The following is an 18,551-nucleotide window of genomic DNA, read 5'->3' on the forward strand; positions in this document are numbered from 1 at the left end:
GTTCCATCCTCTTAGCAGTAGGTGACAATGATGATGCAGTGTTACTACAGGAACAACATCCTCTGAGCATCATTTGAAACCCCTGAATACAAAGACCAAGCCAAAAAATAGAAAGGGAAGGAAACAAAGCCAAATTTTATGGGTGGAAATAGTCAAGTTCTGCAGAGTTCTGTGGTCGTATCTCCTCCCTCTCCTCTCTTGCTTCACTCTCCCCGTTCTCCTTGGTAGTATCAGGTGGAGCTCCTTACCTTCAGCAGTTTCATGAGGCTTTCTAACTGAACCATAAGCTCCCTCCGGCTTTCCTGGAGAGCAGACATCCTCTGTTCCAGCTCATCCTTCCGCTGTCTGAGAAACAAACAGATGCGATCAGAGCTTACCCCCACAGCTTTTAACTGCATTGTTTCCCCAGCCCGACTATGAGGTATATGCCTATAGACCGCAGGAAAGCAAACACACTGTAGGAATTCAGCATAGTGCATAGAAATGGCGCTACATGAAACCTAGGGAGTTCCCTCATACTGAGAATATTCATAGGACTGAATGCAGTGATTAGGAAAAAGACAGACACTGACATAGACCCTTCTCCAAAGAACAAATGAGGTTCAAAAAAATTTGTGTTATATTCCCTTGTGGGAATGCCTGGCAGTTTTTGTCTCTGGATATCTCTAGTCAATAACCTCACTAGCTGTCAGAAGAAATTAAAGCCATGCCCTGAAGGACAGGAAATTATAGCAGGGGCACTGAACAGAGCGAGATATGAGAGAAGCTAAGAGAGTTCAGAAATTCATCCAGAAGACCACAGCTATCTGCTTTTGTTTCTATTTTTTTTCTGAAAGCAAGAGTAAGACTATCACATAGTGGAGATATAACTGCTTGAAAACAGCTCTTAGGACTCGGAGTCCAGTGCTGGTCCTGTGGCAGTGCGAATACTGAGCCACTCCAAGTGTGACAGCCAGTTTGTGCCCATATAAATGGGAACAGCTTTGATTCTGCACGGCTCCACTGCACAGGACGGGGGTTCAGCACTTGCACATGTTCAATCACTAAACTGCCTGAGAGGTTCCCACATAAACACAAAACTGTTGCCTCCTAGAAGCTATGACATAATTAACAACATTACTGTTGAAAAATATACATATTAGGTACATTTTATACACTACAGTGTTGCAAATAACATAAACCACTATGTTGTTAGCTTTGTACTACCTACAAAATACGACAATTTAATCCTAAATGGAAAAGCACCAGAGCTAACACGACTAAGTACATTTCCTGTATTTGGGGAAATATGAAACCCTGATTTGGAGCCTTCTCTGTAAGTGAGCAGTTACTGATACAAGCAACACTGATTTCTACAGGATTGCTCATGTGTGCTCTCTCTCACCTATATAATAGGATCATATAGTAACACTGCCAGGTTGCATTTACTCTTCTGGAGGATTAATCTATTTTCTGCTACAAATTGCCTGTGCTGGCTTTTCTTTTCCAGGCATGTAATGGCTGGAAATGCTATGAACTGTACAAAGGCAACTGAGTTTAAGAAACTGTTAACAAAAATAAGATACCCTATCCATATAATTTGAAGTGGCAGGTCCTAGCACAGACCTCTGCTGGGTTTTAGATGCATTCTACAGGGAGAGAGGATCTAAGCAGCGTGCAACGTACAGACCGCTCCTCTGACTTTTTTCTCCCGCTGTATTCCAGAGCAAGCTATTGGAAGTAAGGAGCTTTCCAACCTGTCTCCAAGACAGCACTGGTAATGTGAAGGAATGCTGTGCTCAGAACCTCATTTCATTGAGTCTGCAACACTACAGCAGCTAGTGAAAGATAGTGGGACAGGTACCCATAACACAATATACAGATCCCAGCATTTCTTAATAGTATATGAACTAAATTGCCCTACTGCCCTAATTGCTTCAAGCCCCCAAAATCTGTGGGGTAACAGATGTAAATCAATGCTGCTGTTCTGAGTCCTGCTGTTTTACACATGATAAGAACAGCCTTGTGACATCTTAAGTGTCTAGGAATTGGAGGCGGTGTCAAAATTCCACAGTAAATCAAAAGCCAATCTTTTGCTTTCAAATGGTGAACATTTCAGGAGGTGTGCAAAGCAGTACAGACCGACAGATTAAAACTTATTTTCTGAGTCTGACACTGCATATTAAATCAGAAACGATATCATAATTGAGGAACTCAGCATCACTGCCCTAGGGACATCCCGTGTCAGGAAATTCAAATAAGGATATTATGCTTTTAATATGTGTAGCAAAATTGAAAAGAGGGAAAAATTAAGTAGTCAGTCCACTAACACCGCACAATCATTTGATTTTTTTTTTTAAGGATAATGAATTTTATTTGCCAACAACATAGAAAGCTGATCTCCTAAACCTGCTTAAAATAGACTTTTGGCTTGATGTACGGGAGCTACATTATTGGTATATTTTATGCAGTGTACACATTTTCATCAGTCAGTTTTATGTGTCTCACAGAATGTCACTTGCCTGTAGATATCTAGAAGTAATTACAGACTAAAATCACTCATAGAAATGAAGAAGCTAATTTGCCTTCAGATTGGAAAGCAAATGTAATTATTTGTGGAACAGAAATATATTTTAGTGTGGAAAACTCAATAATAAAACTATACAATATTTGTAAAGAAAAAAATTTAGCACAATTTCTTACAGTAATTTCCTTTGGTTATGAATCAGACCACTAAAATATTACTTGTGTGAGGAGAGGCTAAGTGGCCAAAAATGTTCTTTAGTCTTCTCATGAGAGAACTGCTCGGGGCGGGGGATAAAATTTAATCTAGCATTGTTTCACTAGACAGAAAGTGTTTACACTCTATTCTTTGTTCACATGAAGTGTTTTGAATAGTTCTTATTGGATTCTCTGTGTGGCTCTCACAACATGAACTTCAGGACTTGCAGGGAGCCTACAGATCTGGGCCAATGGCAATTGTTCTTCTTCAATGTGATATACATGGCAATTAGTAAATCCATGTAGAGTATCCTAATTAACATGCAGACACATCCATATCAATGTTTTTAGTTTGGTGGGATAATTGGAGAAATGATTCTCTAAATCTTCAGCTGCTGCAGATGCCATTACTCCTCCCTTCCCACGTGACAAGAAGGATCATTCTGCAGCCTGGTGTTGCACCGTGAAGAGAACCGACCTCGCCTTAGAGGTCAACACATGGGGGAAATTTCCAAAAATTAACATCTAATTCTGGCTGTATTTTCATGTAGCTCTGTATTTACTTTAGCATAAATGAGAAGTCTTTGTAGAAGCATTTGTTCTGACAGAACAACATCTTTCCCCATATAATTAATGGCATTTGGACAGGGCTGTGGGGACCTATTCCAAATGACCTAAGGGCCTAACTATGCAAACACTAATGCACATGCTTAATTTAATGTAGACGAGTAATATGTGAGATTCGCCATGCATGCTGTTAAAAGCATAAGCTTAATTACTTCTAGCACTACAGCCTGCACCAAAAATGGAAAAAAGCATTTTGTTATTTACTTTAAAAAGCCCCCAAAACCATAATCCAGGCTTATCTCTTATTTCTTTTCTTATTGAGAATGACTGGCTGGCCCCAGTCACGGCCAGAGGTTTTACTGCTGTGGACTTACCTCAGAAGCCGGAGCTCTGCAAGGAGAGTGGGATTTTGTTGTGCCTTCTCCGGTGTGGGCTGAGATGCTTGCTCATGTTCAAGTCGCAGCCTCTGGATCTCCTGTAGGATTTCTCTTGGGGAGGAGAATAAGCAGAAGACTACAAGTCAGTAGTTTTCCACAAAACCAGCTCACTGGACATTGCAAGAGGAGAAAAAGTTTGATTGTATGTAGCTCGTCATCGATGTAGATATAATGCCTGGGCTCCAACCAACAAAAGAAGCCCTCAGCAATGGGAGAGGGCTCTGGATATTTTTTAAATAAACTTTTAGTATTTCACCATAAAGGGAAATATTTCTTCAAGACCCTCAAAAATCAGAGGTAGACATGAAATAGCTCTTTGCTTAATTAAATTGTTCCCTTCTAATTCTTCCCTATGAACATTTCAAGCACCACATGAACTTAACAAAAATTGAAATAACCTATCTGGCCCTTCTTGAGTATCAGAGAAAATATTTAGCACTTAAAAAAATACTTTTAGTGTAGGTAGAGGTGTGAGAGCAGTCTACAATTCATGGAGAAGCACTTTAATAGGACTTGTTAAGACTGGCTTGCCAGCCCTGGAGTGCTGTTAAAAGGCTACTACAAAGCTTCGCAGCAGAAGGTGGAAACCTTTGTGAATTTTGCCTCTTCTTCACAACGTGCTGGATAGCAGACGGTCAGGAGGCAGCCTCGAACTATGAAAGACAAATCGAGACTGGAGCTGGTGGCTCATTACACGGTGACAGAAGGCAGTGCAGAGTTTGGAATAGGAAACCATCTGGTCTGGGCTGGCCTCTGTTTTACAGTCCGGCAGTAAAAGCAGAGCTCTGCTGCCATACATTTCATGGCATCAGGCAGTCTGATGCCCAGGGCCAGATCCTCTGCTGCTAACAAACAGGCGTCACTCCTTTTTGGGACCGACCAGCCTATTTCTCCTGGCCACCCTCTCTCAGTCTCAGTCACATTCGTACCTAGTGTCTCATTTGATCAGCAGCCTAACTTGCTGCTAACCTTTCCCAGGCGCACTGTGTTCTGGAGAGCTTTAATCATCTTTTTCACAAATAAAAGCAGGGGAGCATAACATTACCAGTGTGATTGATCCTTTTATCATTTCATGTTATAGCGCTACAGAGGATCCAACTCAAAGTTAATCTGGTTTTGAAACAGGACAGGCTTTTTTTTTTAACTCTTAACAAACAGCAGCTGCAAAAAGTAAAGTATCAATGATTATATCATGTCATTGAACAGTACACTCATTAAAACACAGGGTAGTTACGAATTTCAAAGCCTTTGTCATATTCTGTGGACCTTTTTGTGCTCTGTGCTTTTTGTAGGGGGAGGTATGTGTATGTATAAGCACATTGCACCGAAGTAGGCGGTAAAAAATGTTAAGAAACAAACATACACAATATATGGGACTGAACAAAACCAGGTGCTTCGTGGATGCTTACCGGTTTTTATTTTCAAGCTCTGCAATCAGCTGCCTTTGTTGCTTGTTTGCATCAATGGTGAAGGAGATATCTGATGCCCCTCTCTGCTGACCCTGCTGCTGTTGTAAAAAAGAGAAGGCTGCACTGAAGGAGGAATAGCCAGCATGCACCCATGAGTTCAACACAGATCTGTTCTGCGAAATCTGCTAACAGAAAATGCAGTACCAGGCTTGCCTACACTAAAAAAAGAGCATCCATGTTGTGCTCGTACCAGTATGGCTCCATTGCTAGTAAAAGCAGGGTAAGTGCTAGAGTAAATAAGACTCAGTGTTTACCATCCTGTCATTCATTGCTTCTTCAAGGAGCTTCCCCTGAACCAATCGTCAAAGGCAACGGCACTGCCGCAGGCAATTGCTGTGACATGGCTCTTAATTTTGATACTACAGACCAGAGGCATACACTGAAGCAAAACCCAGTGTCTCTCTCCAAAAAGAAGGGGATGTGTTTCCAGTGCGGCGATGCTTTGTTCTCTTGAAAGTACGGTTTTACTTTCAGTTTGAAAGCTGTACTCAGTTTTCAGTCTGGCTGTGTGGCCCATTTGGCCAAGTTTTTACACTCTGATGATACTGCAGAAAACTTCTTTCCTCAGTCCTTCAGGTACAGCACAATCTTTTTTTCCCAAATAAAATGAAGTGGGAATTAAAGTATTTCTTACCAAACTAGGCACTGCTCACTACAGCATCATTGGACTATGCTCTTTTTTCATGTTCATCAGCAACAACCAAATATCATTTTTCTTGTTTACACTCCTGTATTTCAGTACTGTATCAATGGCAATGCAGAGCAAGACATTTAAAGTTTCACAGCTATCAAAGATATCCATTTATTTCTAACTCCAACCTGAAAGAGTCAGACATTAAAACAATACTCTGCTGAGTTACTGCTGTAATCTGAGTGTTTCTCACTGTAAAAGCCCTGTGAAGTGTGACTCTGGAGCCCAACTTGATGTGATGCCAGGCACCTCCTCCTCCAGGAGGTGGACCCTCAAAAAGGATGAAGATACATCTCAGTGCTGACCTTTGTTAGCACTGTCGGTGGGGAAAGGACAGTACTTTACGCCTGTAACCGTTTACTGTTTTTTCTGCTACAGGTACATTTTCCCATTAACACTCCAACCATAGGGAAGCAGAGCAGTGCATAAAGAACTGATACATGCTGGCAGATGTCACGACTGACACAGGGAGAACCAGGATCTTTATCCTGAATGCCCAGTGTTATTAATACATTTTGTTGCTTAAAAAACAGAATGACCACCAGCAAAGCTTTAAAAATTTCCACTGTGCTCCTAATGTGGTGCCACTCTTGTGCTCAGAAAGATTTCTGTATGCAGAAACCTTCTCTTTTCCTTCTGCCTCTTTTGTTCAAAGAGCACAGATGGACGGCAACGAGAAATTCAGTATTTTCGTTCAACCCAGCTCTATTTAGAAGCTCCTTAACTATTGTTTCCTAAGTTTTCCCCCATGTCATGGACATGTTATATACAACTGATTTCTACCAGTTTCTTCCCAGAGACATTATTAATGGGAAATCTTGTTTCCATAAAGAATTACTGTCCTTCAGAAACAGACCATCACCTACAGGTTGCCTTAAATTTGAAACACTCTGTCACACCTCTGGAAGGGATTGATTTGGGTTGGGCTGGCAGACCAGGAGCACCCATGCACCCTCCTCATCCCCTGCAGCTGCAGGCAGTGTGAAATCTTCCATGACAGACGGCTGCATGGGGCGGCAGGTTCATCTTCACCGCCTTCACTTGGGATGAACGTGACTCAATGTTTTTACATGAAGAGTGGTGCCTGATTTCACCCTTTCAATTGACCCTGCAGTGTAAATCTCTGTGTGAAAATATGCTTCCTGGCACTCCGGACTGGCTGCTTTTCACTTAACCATCATTTATGGTCCCTTGTTCTATCAAATGTGCTGAGATGGAAAAAAAGTAACTAGGCTGACCTTATTTGTGCCATTTAAGATTTTATATACTTTGATTAGGTTCCTGCTTCATTCTCTCTTATTCCTGAATATAGTTAGTGAGGTTTTAGCCTGTCATCACCTTCTATCTTGGGATACATAGAGCAGAATAATCATTACTCTGAAATGAAAATGGGAGCCGGGGCTAATGCAGGGGGTCATTACAGTCATCCTGCTGAAGATCATTCTTTAAAATCCTCAGCACTTAGGGCCCTTGTGGCCGTGATATTTGAACTAAAGAGTAAAACGGATTCACCACCTCATTTTTCCACTGCAATAAATCATTAACCTTTAACCAAAGCTAGTCCAGACAATATTTTCTAGTCTTTCCTGAGTTCAAGATGTCAGCTTCACTTTGCTGTAATTGTTTAAATACCATTGCATTAGTATATAGATTATATGCATTAGTACGTGGATTCTTCGGTTTAAATGGACTGCATAAAAGTGTTGTTACTAAGGCATAACAGCGTCTGATGAAAAGGATAGGGAAAAATAATCCATTAATCATTAAGACTGTCAGATGTAATTTCCCTGATCTTGCCAAGACCCTGGAACATGACAGAAGGAAAGTACCTTCCTTTAATTAAAACACTTACTGATGAAGAAGTTTCTGCTGCCAGCCTTGCTGCATACCTGGCGATCAGCTTATGCTCTTCATCCAGGCGACTTGCGCTGTCGAGCACGCTGCTCAGGGTTGGAGGGGAAGGAGGGAAGACATGTTAATACAGGGTAAAATAAACCAGTGCTCTGTCACACTGTCCACTCACACACCCTCATTACAGAATTTAGAAGCAAAATGTCGCCAAATTAACAATGGCAGACGTTAACTGAGCGAAGGGGAGAACCAGGAGGGTAATTTCTCTGGAAGGAAGAGCTCTAGGGGCCAGGCAGCACCTTCCCTTAGGGGGAAACAGCAGTGGTCTGCAAACCCTGGACAGGGACACGCAAGATGCAACTCGCAGACAACTCTGTCCAAAAAGGGGTGGGAGGTGGCTAGGGCCACCAGTCAGCTTTTGTTTTTCCTTCTCAGCTTTGTTGTCTCACCTAGAAGAGTAATTACTTTTTGGACAGCGGATTAGCGGGAACCTCAGTGTTTGTTGAGAAAAACTTTAGAAGTTTTGTCAGATTTGCAACTGAAAACAATATTTAGGACAGTTTTGCAGGGCACTTACCAAGGCCCACAGTTTGGAACCACTGATCTAGGAATTCACTTTCTCTTTTATTCTTGGTTTCTTGATATTTGGGAGTAAGATTTCAGAGTATCACATAATGGTGACCAGAAAGTGTAAGAACTAAACAGCAAATACGTTGAATTCCTTTAAATTATTGCAACTTACTACTTATATATCACCACTGATCCCAAACCTGGACTCACTTTAACTTGGAGCCAACTCAGGAGTCTACTAGCACCAGCTATGAAGAGCTTTGGTCACAAGAGCAGAATCTCCATAAAAATTACTCAGAAAGTGTAAGAACTAAACAGCAAATATGCTGAATTCCTTTAAAATATTGCATCTTACTACTTTTTTTTTCCCTAAGAATATAAAAGGCAAATATTTCTCTCAGGTTAATCCCTTGCCAGCTGTCCTTAGTTTAAATGGAGGCTATTACTTAGTCAGATGAGCAGGAAAAAGGTAATATAGTGAGAACCTTTACTATTTCTAAACATTCAGAAGTTTGCAGAGAACCATCAAAACTAATAAACTGACAAAAAATGCAATCTGAAGAGGACTTAGTTGATCCTGGATAATCCCGGGATTTAGAATCCTATATTGCATTACTTTTAGTATATACAAGAGAAAAAAAATGAAGCCCCTAAGAAGAGGTGAGCAGAATGCTTTGCTGTGTGGAATACAAGACAGCCTGCAGACTATCCCAGAGAGAAATAACTCTGACCTCTTTTCTTATGCTTTGGCAACTGCCTGATGTTTTCGCTGAAGGGAGACAGGCACACACCTCCCTACCCATGGGCTCTTCAGGGCACGCAACTGGTTGCTGGCGAATGAGCTCCACGTTTCAAAAGAGTGCACAAAACAAGGGTTATTTTGGGCATGGGAATCTTATTCTGATTTTTGCCAGAAATCATATCTTGAACTTGAAAAGCCTTCCAGACGAAAATGGCACTTGTGCAAAAAGTTCTGCTTTTGAAGAATTGGCATCTTTAAAAGGAAAAGGAAATATTTCTCCAAAATTTCTCAGTGAGTTCATATCCCCAGGTACCTCAGGGAACAACAATGTGTATCTTTTGGTTGGCTTGATTAAGTCCACTGGGACTTAGAAGTTATGTTTCAAAGATGAGTAGTGGTTGATATCAATTGATCATTAAACTAAAGCTGGGACTCATGTGATTTTGTTAGGGCTTGCTAAGGTAAGGGAAAAGAGACAAACACCATTTTTCTCTCATTCTGACAATAACCTGTGAGCCCACAAACATGAAGTTTAGAAAAACAGTAAAGCTATGAAAAGTCAGACCCGGAGGGGTTCTGTGTAAGCTAAGCCTGTGTGGCAGACCACATATAAGACTTCCGGTGGTAGATGAACACTGATTTTTTGGTTTTGGTTATGTTTAATTTATTTTTTTTACACATACAGCTTAATTCTATGCTTACTCATTTCTTGTGGGATAACTGATTTACTTTCTGAAAAGACCCAAGCTAAAGGTATTTTTCAAAATTTACAGTTCTGCTTCTTACATGCTCATGCTTACTGTCCTGATATGTCATCCAAAGAAAGGGGGAAGCAACTCTTGCAGACACATAACATTATGCAAACCAGGTAATAAGGGTTACTTTCATGACAGTATAATTCATCTTTAATTTTTCCATAATGACTAAAACATCACATCCTAACAGATGGCTGTGAAAACAGCAAGCATTCAGCATCAATTCTCCTTTTTACAGCAATGTGCAACCATATTATCCATCCTGGAAAAATAATGGATTATGGTTCCACTTGTTGGCATAATACAATCTGCAACATTGTTCTGAGATGTGAGTTAACCCCTGAGACGACAACTTTACTGAATAAACCAAGCCACTGCAGCTTTTTGATTCTTACTTGCTATTTAATATATCTTTGATATATATTTATGTGTAGGTGGATGTCATAAAACAGATGTAGCAGGACGTCAGATTTGGCCTATGAATGCCACAAATCACTGGCCCCAAAGCTTTGTAAATTAAATTCCAATGTCTGAGATAAATTTAATTCTGCAATGTACCTATTCTATGTGATCATTAAGCACAGAGGTATGCACAGCAGCATTAGCCTCGACTGCCAAGACTTTTATGTCTCAGAGTTCTGATTTGCCGTAATTCACTTCTGTTTTACTCCAGCAACTTCACGGACAATGATGCAGTGAAATACACACAAGCTTTAAAATATTATGAATTGTGTGCAGAATTCGAGACCCTCAAGAGAATGATTCAGCCATCCTTTTGAAAGAAAATGAACATTTTGCATACAAATATCCTGCTGATGATCCTTCTTTTCTAAAAAAGTTAAACAATGGTTTTAATACTGCTTCTCCATTAGTGACCCTTTCTGTAAAGACCTTATAATTATTAGCAATAATGGGTCTGGCAGAATTATTAGCATGCAGATGTAGAGTGAATATCGAGTCTTACTGCCTGTACAATAGGACTTCTTTTTTAGGCTTTAGCTGATCTGTGTAATATTCCACAGTCTAAAGCAGATCCATAAAAAAAAAGGATCTCAAAACTCCAGGCAAAGGATGAAAAAATATGATAGCCTGTGAACAGAGGAGTGACACCAGAGGATCTTTGCTATTTCTCAGGCTTTAGATGTGTCAAATCAGCCTGTTCTGCAGTAGGCACCCTGCAATAGGTGATATGGATGTCCCCTGATGGTCTTAAAATTATGTCACCACTGGTTAGAAAACTCTCAAAAATGCCAGTCTCTCGCGAAATTTTTGCAATAGAGGTATCAGTGTGGTCTTCATGACATGCTCTTATTCTACAAACCTTCACTTAATAAATAATTTACTACAGAAAATACTGACAAATTAAAGAGTATGTTTCTAAGCCTCAGGGCTGTAAGAGCAATGCCCTAACAGCAACCCCCCAAATGTATTCTGAGGATTGTTTATCTGGGACACTTTCAAAATTGTCCTGGTTTTAAGGCAGTTTAAACTGAGACACATCATCTGAGACCTCTGCTATTGTTAATTTGCCATGTACTTTACAATCACCAAGATTTTACCATCAAAATGTTAATGCCACTAGGGTATGTGCGTATAATCATAAAAACTAACTCCGTGCAAGGGAGCCAAGCGTCTATATATTTCCTCTGTAATCAGTGGGTCCCTCAATGTTTTTCCTCTTTCTAGGGAAGATTCGACCAACCTTCCTAGCTACAGTTAGTTATTGTGCACACCCCCTTAATAAACATTTTTAAAAATACCATAGAATAGCATGGCACTTTTATAGTACAGAAATATGACTCACCACAGTACTACACAGTGTAACATAAAAAAATCAGAAAGTAACTTTCTATGGAACAAAAATAGTCTCCTACTTATAATATATTTTATCTTATTTTCTTCTGCACCTGAAAAGAAAAAGACTGAAATATGTGGAATTAATATTCAAAACTAGGTAATATCTCTAGCTTATATGAACAAAATGGAAAATTATTTGCAGATAAAAGCTCTTTTTTAGAATCAGACACTAAAGATGAACTAAATTAAATATCAAGTATTGGTTTTATGTGCTAAAACACACTATATGATTATACTAACCAAAATATCTGGCTAAGGGATACTTTTTCTACCCATACTGTTACTATAAATAATGAATTAAGTCTTTCTCTTGTTTCTTAATTTGCCCTGGAGTACTGGAGTCTAAAAAACCCTCAGGTAGCTTATCAGCCTGTGAGGGATAGAAAGGAAAACTTGTACGTCTAGTTGCGGTATCAAATAACTGCGGATGAAAAATAAAGATAAGCAGTGAAAATTAATTAAATTAATTAAAAAAAAACCCCAAAATATAAATACTAGCTACACTTAAAACAGAAAAAAAGGTATACTGGGCTACATTGGACTGATCATTAGCCACTATAAATTAGCCTGACTCAATATCTAACAAAAAAACCTGGTTTTGTTTTGAAATGCTACTATATAGCTCTCAAGATAATGTTTTGTATTATGCTCACAAAGTATTTCTGTAGGTTTTTCTTTCAGATGAAGGTCCAGCTACAATCATTCCTCTTTTCATCTTTGGCTGCCAGCAGCACTTGAAAATATGTGATGGCACGTATGCTTATGTACATGTGGTATTTTGCAGGCAGATACAACAGCGGAGCTGGCTAACTGCAGCCTCCCTTAAATCAGAAGCTACCTGGTTAAGGTTAACTACGTGCTTTACTCACGTTACCAAATCTTGTTGAGCTGCAGGGTGAAATTACTTGAACTCAGTACTGTCCTAACACAGCTGTGTGGGTTTTGAGCAAACTGCATCCAGCCACTTCGGGGTGTGGGCAGAAGGAGCTCACCTTTGCCTGAAGATGCCTCCCCAGGCTATAGGAGATGCAGCAGCTCAGCCTCCTGCAGGAGCCTCACCTACCTCTCCTAGAAACTGGCTTCACACAGGAGCTTCAGAATGGCAACACCTTGTTCTTTTTGTCTTCACCAAAATATAACTATTCACCTTCTCTACTACCAGTCTCATTGCAGCAAAGCAGAAAATGGCAATGCAGCGTGGTTTGATGCATGACTAAGACTGCTGTCCCTCTCGGTTACATCTGTCAAAGCCTAATCTAATAAATAACTGAGATGATGATTGTTTCTCGTTGAGGATGCCGTGACTGTGTTGATTTAATGTCAGTAATCAGATGTTATGTAATACACTTTGCATTGGTTATTTAAACAATTAAGGCCATTATCAGTCAGTCTCCATTCATCCCTCAAAAACATTCAATTTGAAGGATGTTATGGCACATAATTTGTACGTGCGTATTTGGATACAAATGTACTATGACTTAGTGAGGCCGGCTCAAAAGCTAAAAGGAACAGGTTGGGATATAATGGATAAAATTTAGAGGATGAAGATGGTAAAGATGAGGCTAAGGGGATCTAACTGGTGGTCCTCACTGAAGCTAAATGAATTACAGACATAGCATCAGTAGCCTCGCACCAAAAATGACTCTAAACCAGGTCCAGTCTTTGCTGGCCTCTTGAACAACTGTATCAAGTAAGTCGCTTGTGGCAGGCCGGGCCGCATTTCCTTCTCCCTGTCAAACTAGGCCGAGTGGTAGCGTACTCCTGTCCTCTTCAATTATGGGTGGGCAATGACTGGTCTAAACACAGGCCCCCAACAGCTTGGTTTCACAGGCACAGTGTAAATATTACTAAGTAAGCATGCTTTCTGGAAGTGCTGCTCCAGGAATGAAATTCCCCTTCAAAATGTTTTTGTTTTGAAGAAATGGTTTTCATTTTCCTCATTAAAAACCAGTTTGCCTTTTTTTCCCCCACTGGCACATTCCAGCGGGATGCAGAGTAGAGAAGCAGACCCAGACCAATGAAGGCAGATTCTTTTCTCCACTGGGCACAGCAAATTACATGGCAAATCACCCCCATTTTCAACTGGAGCTACACACTGAAGTGAATTTTGTAAGACTGCGGAGAACCATTGCATTCACCCTCCCAAAAAGTTGCTTGTTGCCTTATCTACATATAAGAGTAAATGGAGTTTCTCCTAACCTGGGAAATATTCTGCAATAGCAGTATGGGAAACCAAAGGGTTTGTTATGAGCAAAAGAAACCTCATGAGCATAGTTTTGTTAGAAACACTGTACAGTTTTCTGTTCTTCGACACATTTTCTAGGGCCATATACTACACCGCTCACCACCTGCCTGGTACAGGGCTGCAAAGTCTAGAGTTTTGTTGCACTTGGAGAGGCGAGCCAGTGGTTCCCTTCCCCGGGGTGGCCTGCTGCGATGCCACCGTCCGCAAGTGCTGGGACAGCAGGTGGGTTTAGTAGACAAAGCTCCATACTCACTCCAGCCGAAATAATGAACTATGTTCAAGACAGGTGTTTAAAAACTTGTCATACTTGAGTCTGAATGAAAGATAAGGGTGAATTTATATACTAGATTCAAGCAATGCAGAAATCAGGCAGATTTAAAAACAACGCCTGATGTATGTAAAAGTTGAAATGAACTCCTTCCTTCACTAGGCTAATAAGCAAATTCCTATTATTATTATTATCATTGTTTACATACTATTACCACTTCTAACTTTCAAGGTAAGGTGAATCTACAAATTACATATCACCTCAAAAATTATCATCTTGAAAACACGGACTTGTTAGTCATCGTTCTATGAAGATTTCTGTACCATCACCAAGTCCTGCACTGACTAGAGCATGGTATGCCAAATCCATTTGTATAGCCATTCTTAACTAAGCAACTATTTGCAATACCTTGCTACTTAACATCACTAGACAGAATAACAGCAATTGCCACAATCCACCAACTCTGGGAGGACATACCCCATATTCATAGGCATTCCCTTTAGGTTAGTGCTCATAAAGAGCTGCTTCAGCTTGTAGCCAGGAGGAAACAGTGAGAGCATTTGGCCGACCAACGTCCCTTTCCTGGGTTCCCCAAAGGTGCCAAACCTGCACTAACCGTGCGGGGTTGCTCTGCAGCATGTTGACATACAACCCGATGAGTACATGTTCATCGGCCAGCCTGTCTGCAACATCGAGGCTGTACTGTAACCTGAAACGGGGTCGGAGGGGAGAGAGGGTGCGGTCCGGACAGACAGAGGGAAATAAACAGAGAAAGCAGGAGCAAGTAAGATTGTGAAATGGGAATTTAGGAACGAATACTTAAGTGTTCTTAGAAAACAGAAAAAAAAACCCCAAGTGCAGAAATTATTTTGTTATTATTGTAATTTATATGTTAAGTATTTAACGGCTTTGGATGGTAGAATCCCGTTCGATTACAGAGCCAGCCTCAGAAATCAGTGAGGTGCCAGATCGGGCCAGGGACTGGAGCTGTACAGTACCATTTATTTCAAAATATAGCAGATTGTGAGGTCGGCACTATTTGCTTTGATATACTATGTATTGCATATATACATTAAGTATACATATGTTACACACATGATTAACGTACTGAAATCACAAGTTGGATTTGCTTGGAACTATCTGATCAAGACCTCACGCATCCAGGTGCACATAAATATATTTAAACATGCCCTACTTAACTCGCTGGGTTAATGGGTTATCACAATTTTCTCAGAAAAGATGTTTATAGAATACACTAAATGCAGGAGGAATAGAGGAAAAGGTTTTGGTTTAGCTGTGTTAGTGCAAGCTGCGAACATACTCTCTCTTCAACTTACCCTTTGCCTTTCAAGAAAGCTGGAGCAGCCCTAGCCAGCAGTTTGCTCTGCTCTACTTCAGTATTCTTGGAAGGAGAGCTAGTTAATAAGACAGGAAAACTAAGAAGAGGGTAAACAGCGATGTCTGAAATTCATTACAGAACAGAGTTTGGAAAAACTCATTCAAGTGCCCTGGACTGAATAAAAAGAACAACAGAAGCTTTAAAGAAATTTTTGAAAACTTCAGGAAATGCAAAGTCAGGAATTAGAGTTTTCCTTCCTGTTCTCCAAAAGCAAACTATAAAGCCTTCACTACAGAAAAGACAAACAAAATGTGCTTCTCTCACAAATGGAGAGCTGAAGGCTTGTATAGTTTCCAGGTGGAGTCTGAGATAAATGTCATCTTAAATGCAACTTTCAAGCTGGGAAAGCTTCACCATAACAGCTAAATTGCTTTTCTCCACACTTGCCGTAAGATAGTTTCAATAATCTATGGAAATGTGCTTATTTAGATCCAGTGATGGGATACACCAGTTTAATTTTTAGAACTACTGTTCTTCTGTTGATTTAAAGAATATATAGTTTATCAAACCCACCTTTTTTTTTTTGTAATTACAGTATTTAATGGATTGCAGTAACTGCATGCTTTCCCAGTGCTAAAGTATCCATGTTAATAAGATAATACCGGCTAAAAATTAAGAGATTGAAATGTTAGTTTTTCTTTCATGCTGCCACATTTTTGATTTAAAAAATGACAAAGCCAAACAAAAATATATTTTACTTTCTTCTTTTTAAAAATTATTCACCTTTATTTTTTGGTTTGGCTACTGATACTGTAAATGTCTTTGATCAAAAGATGGGTGCATGAGCATACATGCACCTGTGCATCCAGGTGTGCGTGTGTGTATATAGGCAGATGATGTTGCACAAATGTGATGCATGATAAATCTGAGCAGATGTGGCTCTGATGGACTAAAGATCAAAACCTTTAATATTAGGACAAAGAAGGAATTCAGTAAGATGAGGTGTGTGCCATTCCCCTCCTGCTGGGAGGTCAAGGTTGGCAGTGGGGTTCTGAAAAGCATGGTACCGAAGGGTGTCCTAAGAACCCAAGCCCTATTGATTTATAATAAAGTGGAAGATAGCTGAATGAAATGCTGTACTGCACAGCAAGAAAAAATGCTTACTTCACATTTCTACACCCATCGGCATGCTACTTATGTGTGTTGTGCTTCCACTGAAGCAATATCCACGCAGATAAACCCGCTCCATGCCATCTAGAAGGATATGTTTTCCACCCATGTTTTCTTCCCAGTTAAAGAAGGGAAATGCATCCAAGGGGTACAGGGCGTGCCATTTCCGCCAAAAATGAGGCTTTTGGCTCTTAAAGTAAAGATAAATATGTTGCCACAACGGGAGCCCAAAGACCCCAGGGCAGATTTTGTGCTTTGCTTTCTAACAGTGCAGCGTGGTGCCCCCTCTACCAACCGTAAGTTCTCCTCTCCTACGCTCCAGCAGCAACACAGTTAGGGTGGAGGGACAGGCAAGCAAACATTACTCATTGAGCAATTGGTATCATGTCTATCAATGTCCATTTCCTTCTTAGTTGATTAAGCAAACTTGTATCTTCCAACCTCTTCTGACGGGTTATGTTTTCTAAGCTTTCCTGATGCTTGGGCATCTCCTCTGGACTCTGTCATGCTGGTTAGCATATTTGTCCCCGTGCTGTTGCCCTACACTGGGTGCAAGCCTCCAGGCAGATGTCTCCTCCTCCAGGGAATGAGTTTTAATGGCTTTCCACATGATGTCCCAGGGTCAGATGCAATCGTATTGCTGACTTCAATTAGTTTGTGGTTCACTGCAACTGCTAGGTCCTCTGTTAAAATATTTCTGTCCATCCAATTATGTTCCATCTTTTATTTGATTATTTGCTTCCTTGCTACAGCACTTTTCACTTATAATTACTGAGTTTCCTCTAACTTATTTCAGATCATTTGGACATCAATTACTACCATTGCAACTGAGCTCATTTTTTAATTTAGAAACTGCTCTCCAAGCACTCCTTCCCATAACTATTTCAACCTTTGTACCAGCTACAAATTGAGTACACTCACTCTGTTGCTCCCACTAGGTCATTACAAGAAACAGTGCATAGTGGCTGACTTAGGATAGCCTTCAAGAATCCCAGCTGATATGACCTCCTCCTAGAACGACAGCAAACTTTTGAAAATGTAATTACTGATTCTCAATGTTGCTCTTATACTAATTTCCCCTAGTCCCTATTTCCTTTGGGTACCTATGTGTCATCTGGGACTATGTCAAAAGTCCTTTTAAGGTCAACCTGTATCGTATCTGTTGCTTCTTTTTTACCCGCTGGACCAGCTATCCTGTCAATGAAATAAATTAGTTTGGTTTGACATAATTTGTTCTTGACAAATCCATGCTGCTTATTTCTCATTGGTTTCTCCAGGTGCTTACTAATTCTTTCATAATTTCAGTATCTTCGGATACCAAGGTTAGGCTGTCTCTTGTATAATCCCTTCAATCTTTGTCCCTGTTTCTGCCTTCAACCTTCCTTCATTTGGAAGAGCTGACATTTGTCCTTCTTGTTCTTCCACATATTCCTGCATCCTCCACATATTCCCCAAAATACAGCTAATACTTCAGATTGTTTTGGCCACCGTGATTTTCTCTGGGTCCTACCAACTGGAATATATATTTTAAAGATATATCCCTGTTAAAATGGAACATTTTGTAAGATGCCAAAGAATGCTTCCCCATCCAAATTAAGAGATAAAACCTCCAACTCTGAGCAGATGTCTACGAAGATGTACACTTAACAATACTGGTGCAAATGTTATACCCTCTTTAGTGTCTACCTGGCTACTAAACAATCAGACATATAAACTCTTCCTTTAGCACGTAGTATATTGCTGATGAAATAAGGAGGATTCTCATCTTGTTCTGAAAACAACATACGAAGGCAACATGCAGTTCAAGTCTACCACACTCCTTAAAGACAGAAACATGGACAATAGCAGCAACCAGTATGTTTTGCTCCAAAGTTAGCTGTTGTCCAGAAA

General features: G+C 40.2%; 1 protein-coding gene across 4 annotated transcripts in view; it reads right to left on the reverse strand.

Annotated features, from left to right (window-relative positions):
* The window catches only part of DTNA (dystrobrevin alpha), a gene marked incomplete at both ends in the record, with an annotated part of 97,853 nt that overhangs the window by 20,296 nt on the left and 59,006 nt on the right, over positions 1–18,551 (reverse strand). For 2 of the 4 annotated variants that reach the window (XM_082306283.1, XM_082306281.1), the window contains 6 exons: positions 249–345; positions 3,642–3,755; positions 5,114–5,231; positions 7,713–7,804; positions 14,769–14,861; positions 15,490–15,567. In XM_082306283.1, coding sequence (XP_082162409.1) covers positions 249–345; positions 3,642–3,755; positions 5,114–5,231; positions 7,713–7,804; positions 14,769–14,861; positions 15,490–15,567 — 592 coding nt within the window. The remainder of the gene's footprint in view (positions 1–248; positions 346–3,641; positions 3,756–5,113; positions 5,232–7,712; positions 7,805–14,768; positions 14,862–15,489; positions 15,568–18,551) is intronic. The other 2 variants (XM_082306282.1, XM_082306284.1) reach the window with 2 other exon arrangements.

This window comes from Platalea leucorodia, assembly GCF_965183815.1.
Source record: "Platalea leucorodia genome assembly, chromosome: 1".
In the NCBI taxonomy this organism is placed as follows: Eukaryota; Metazoa; Chordata; class Aves; order Pelecaniformes; family Threskiornithidae; genus Platalea; species Platalea leucorodia.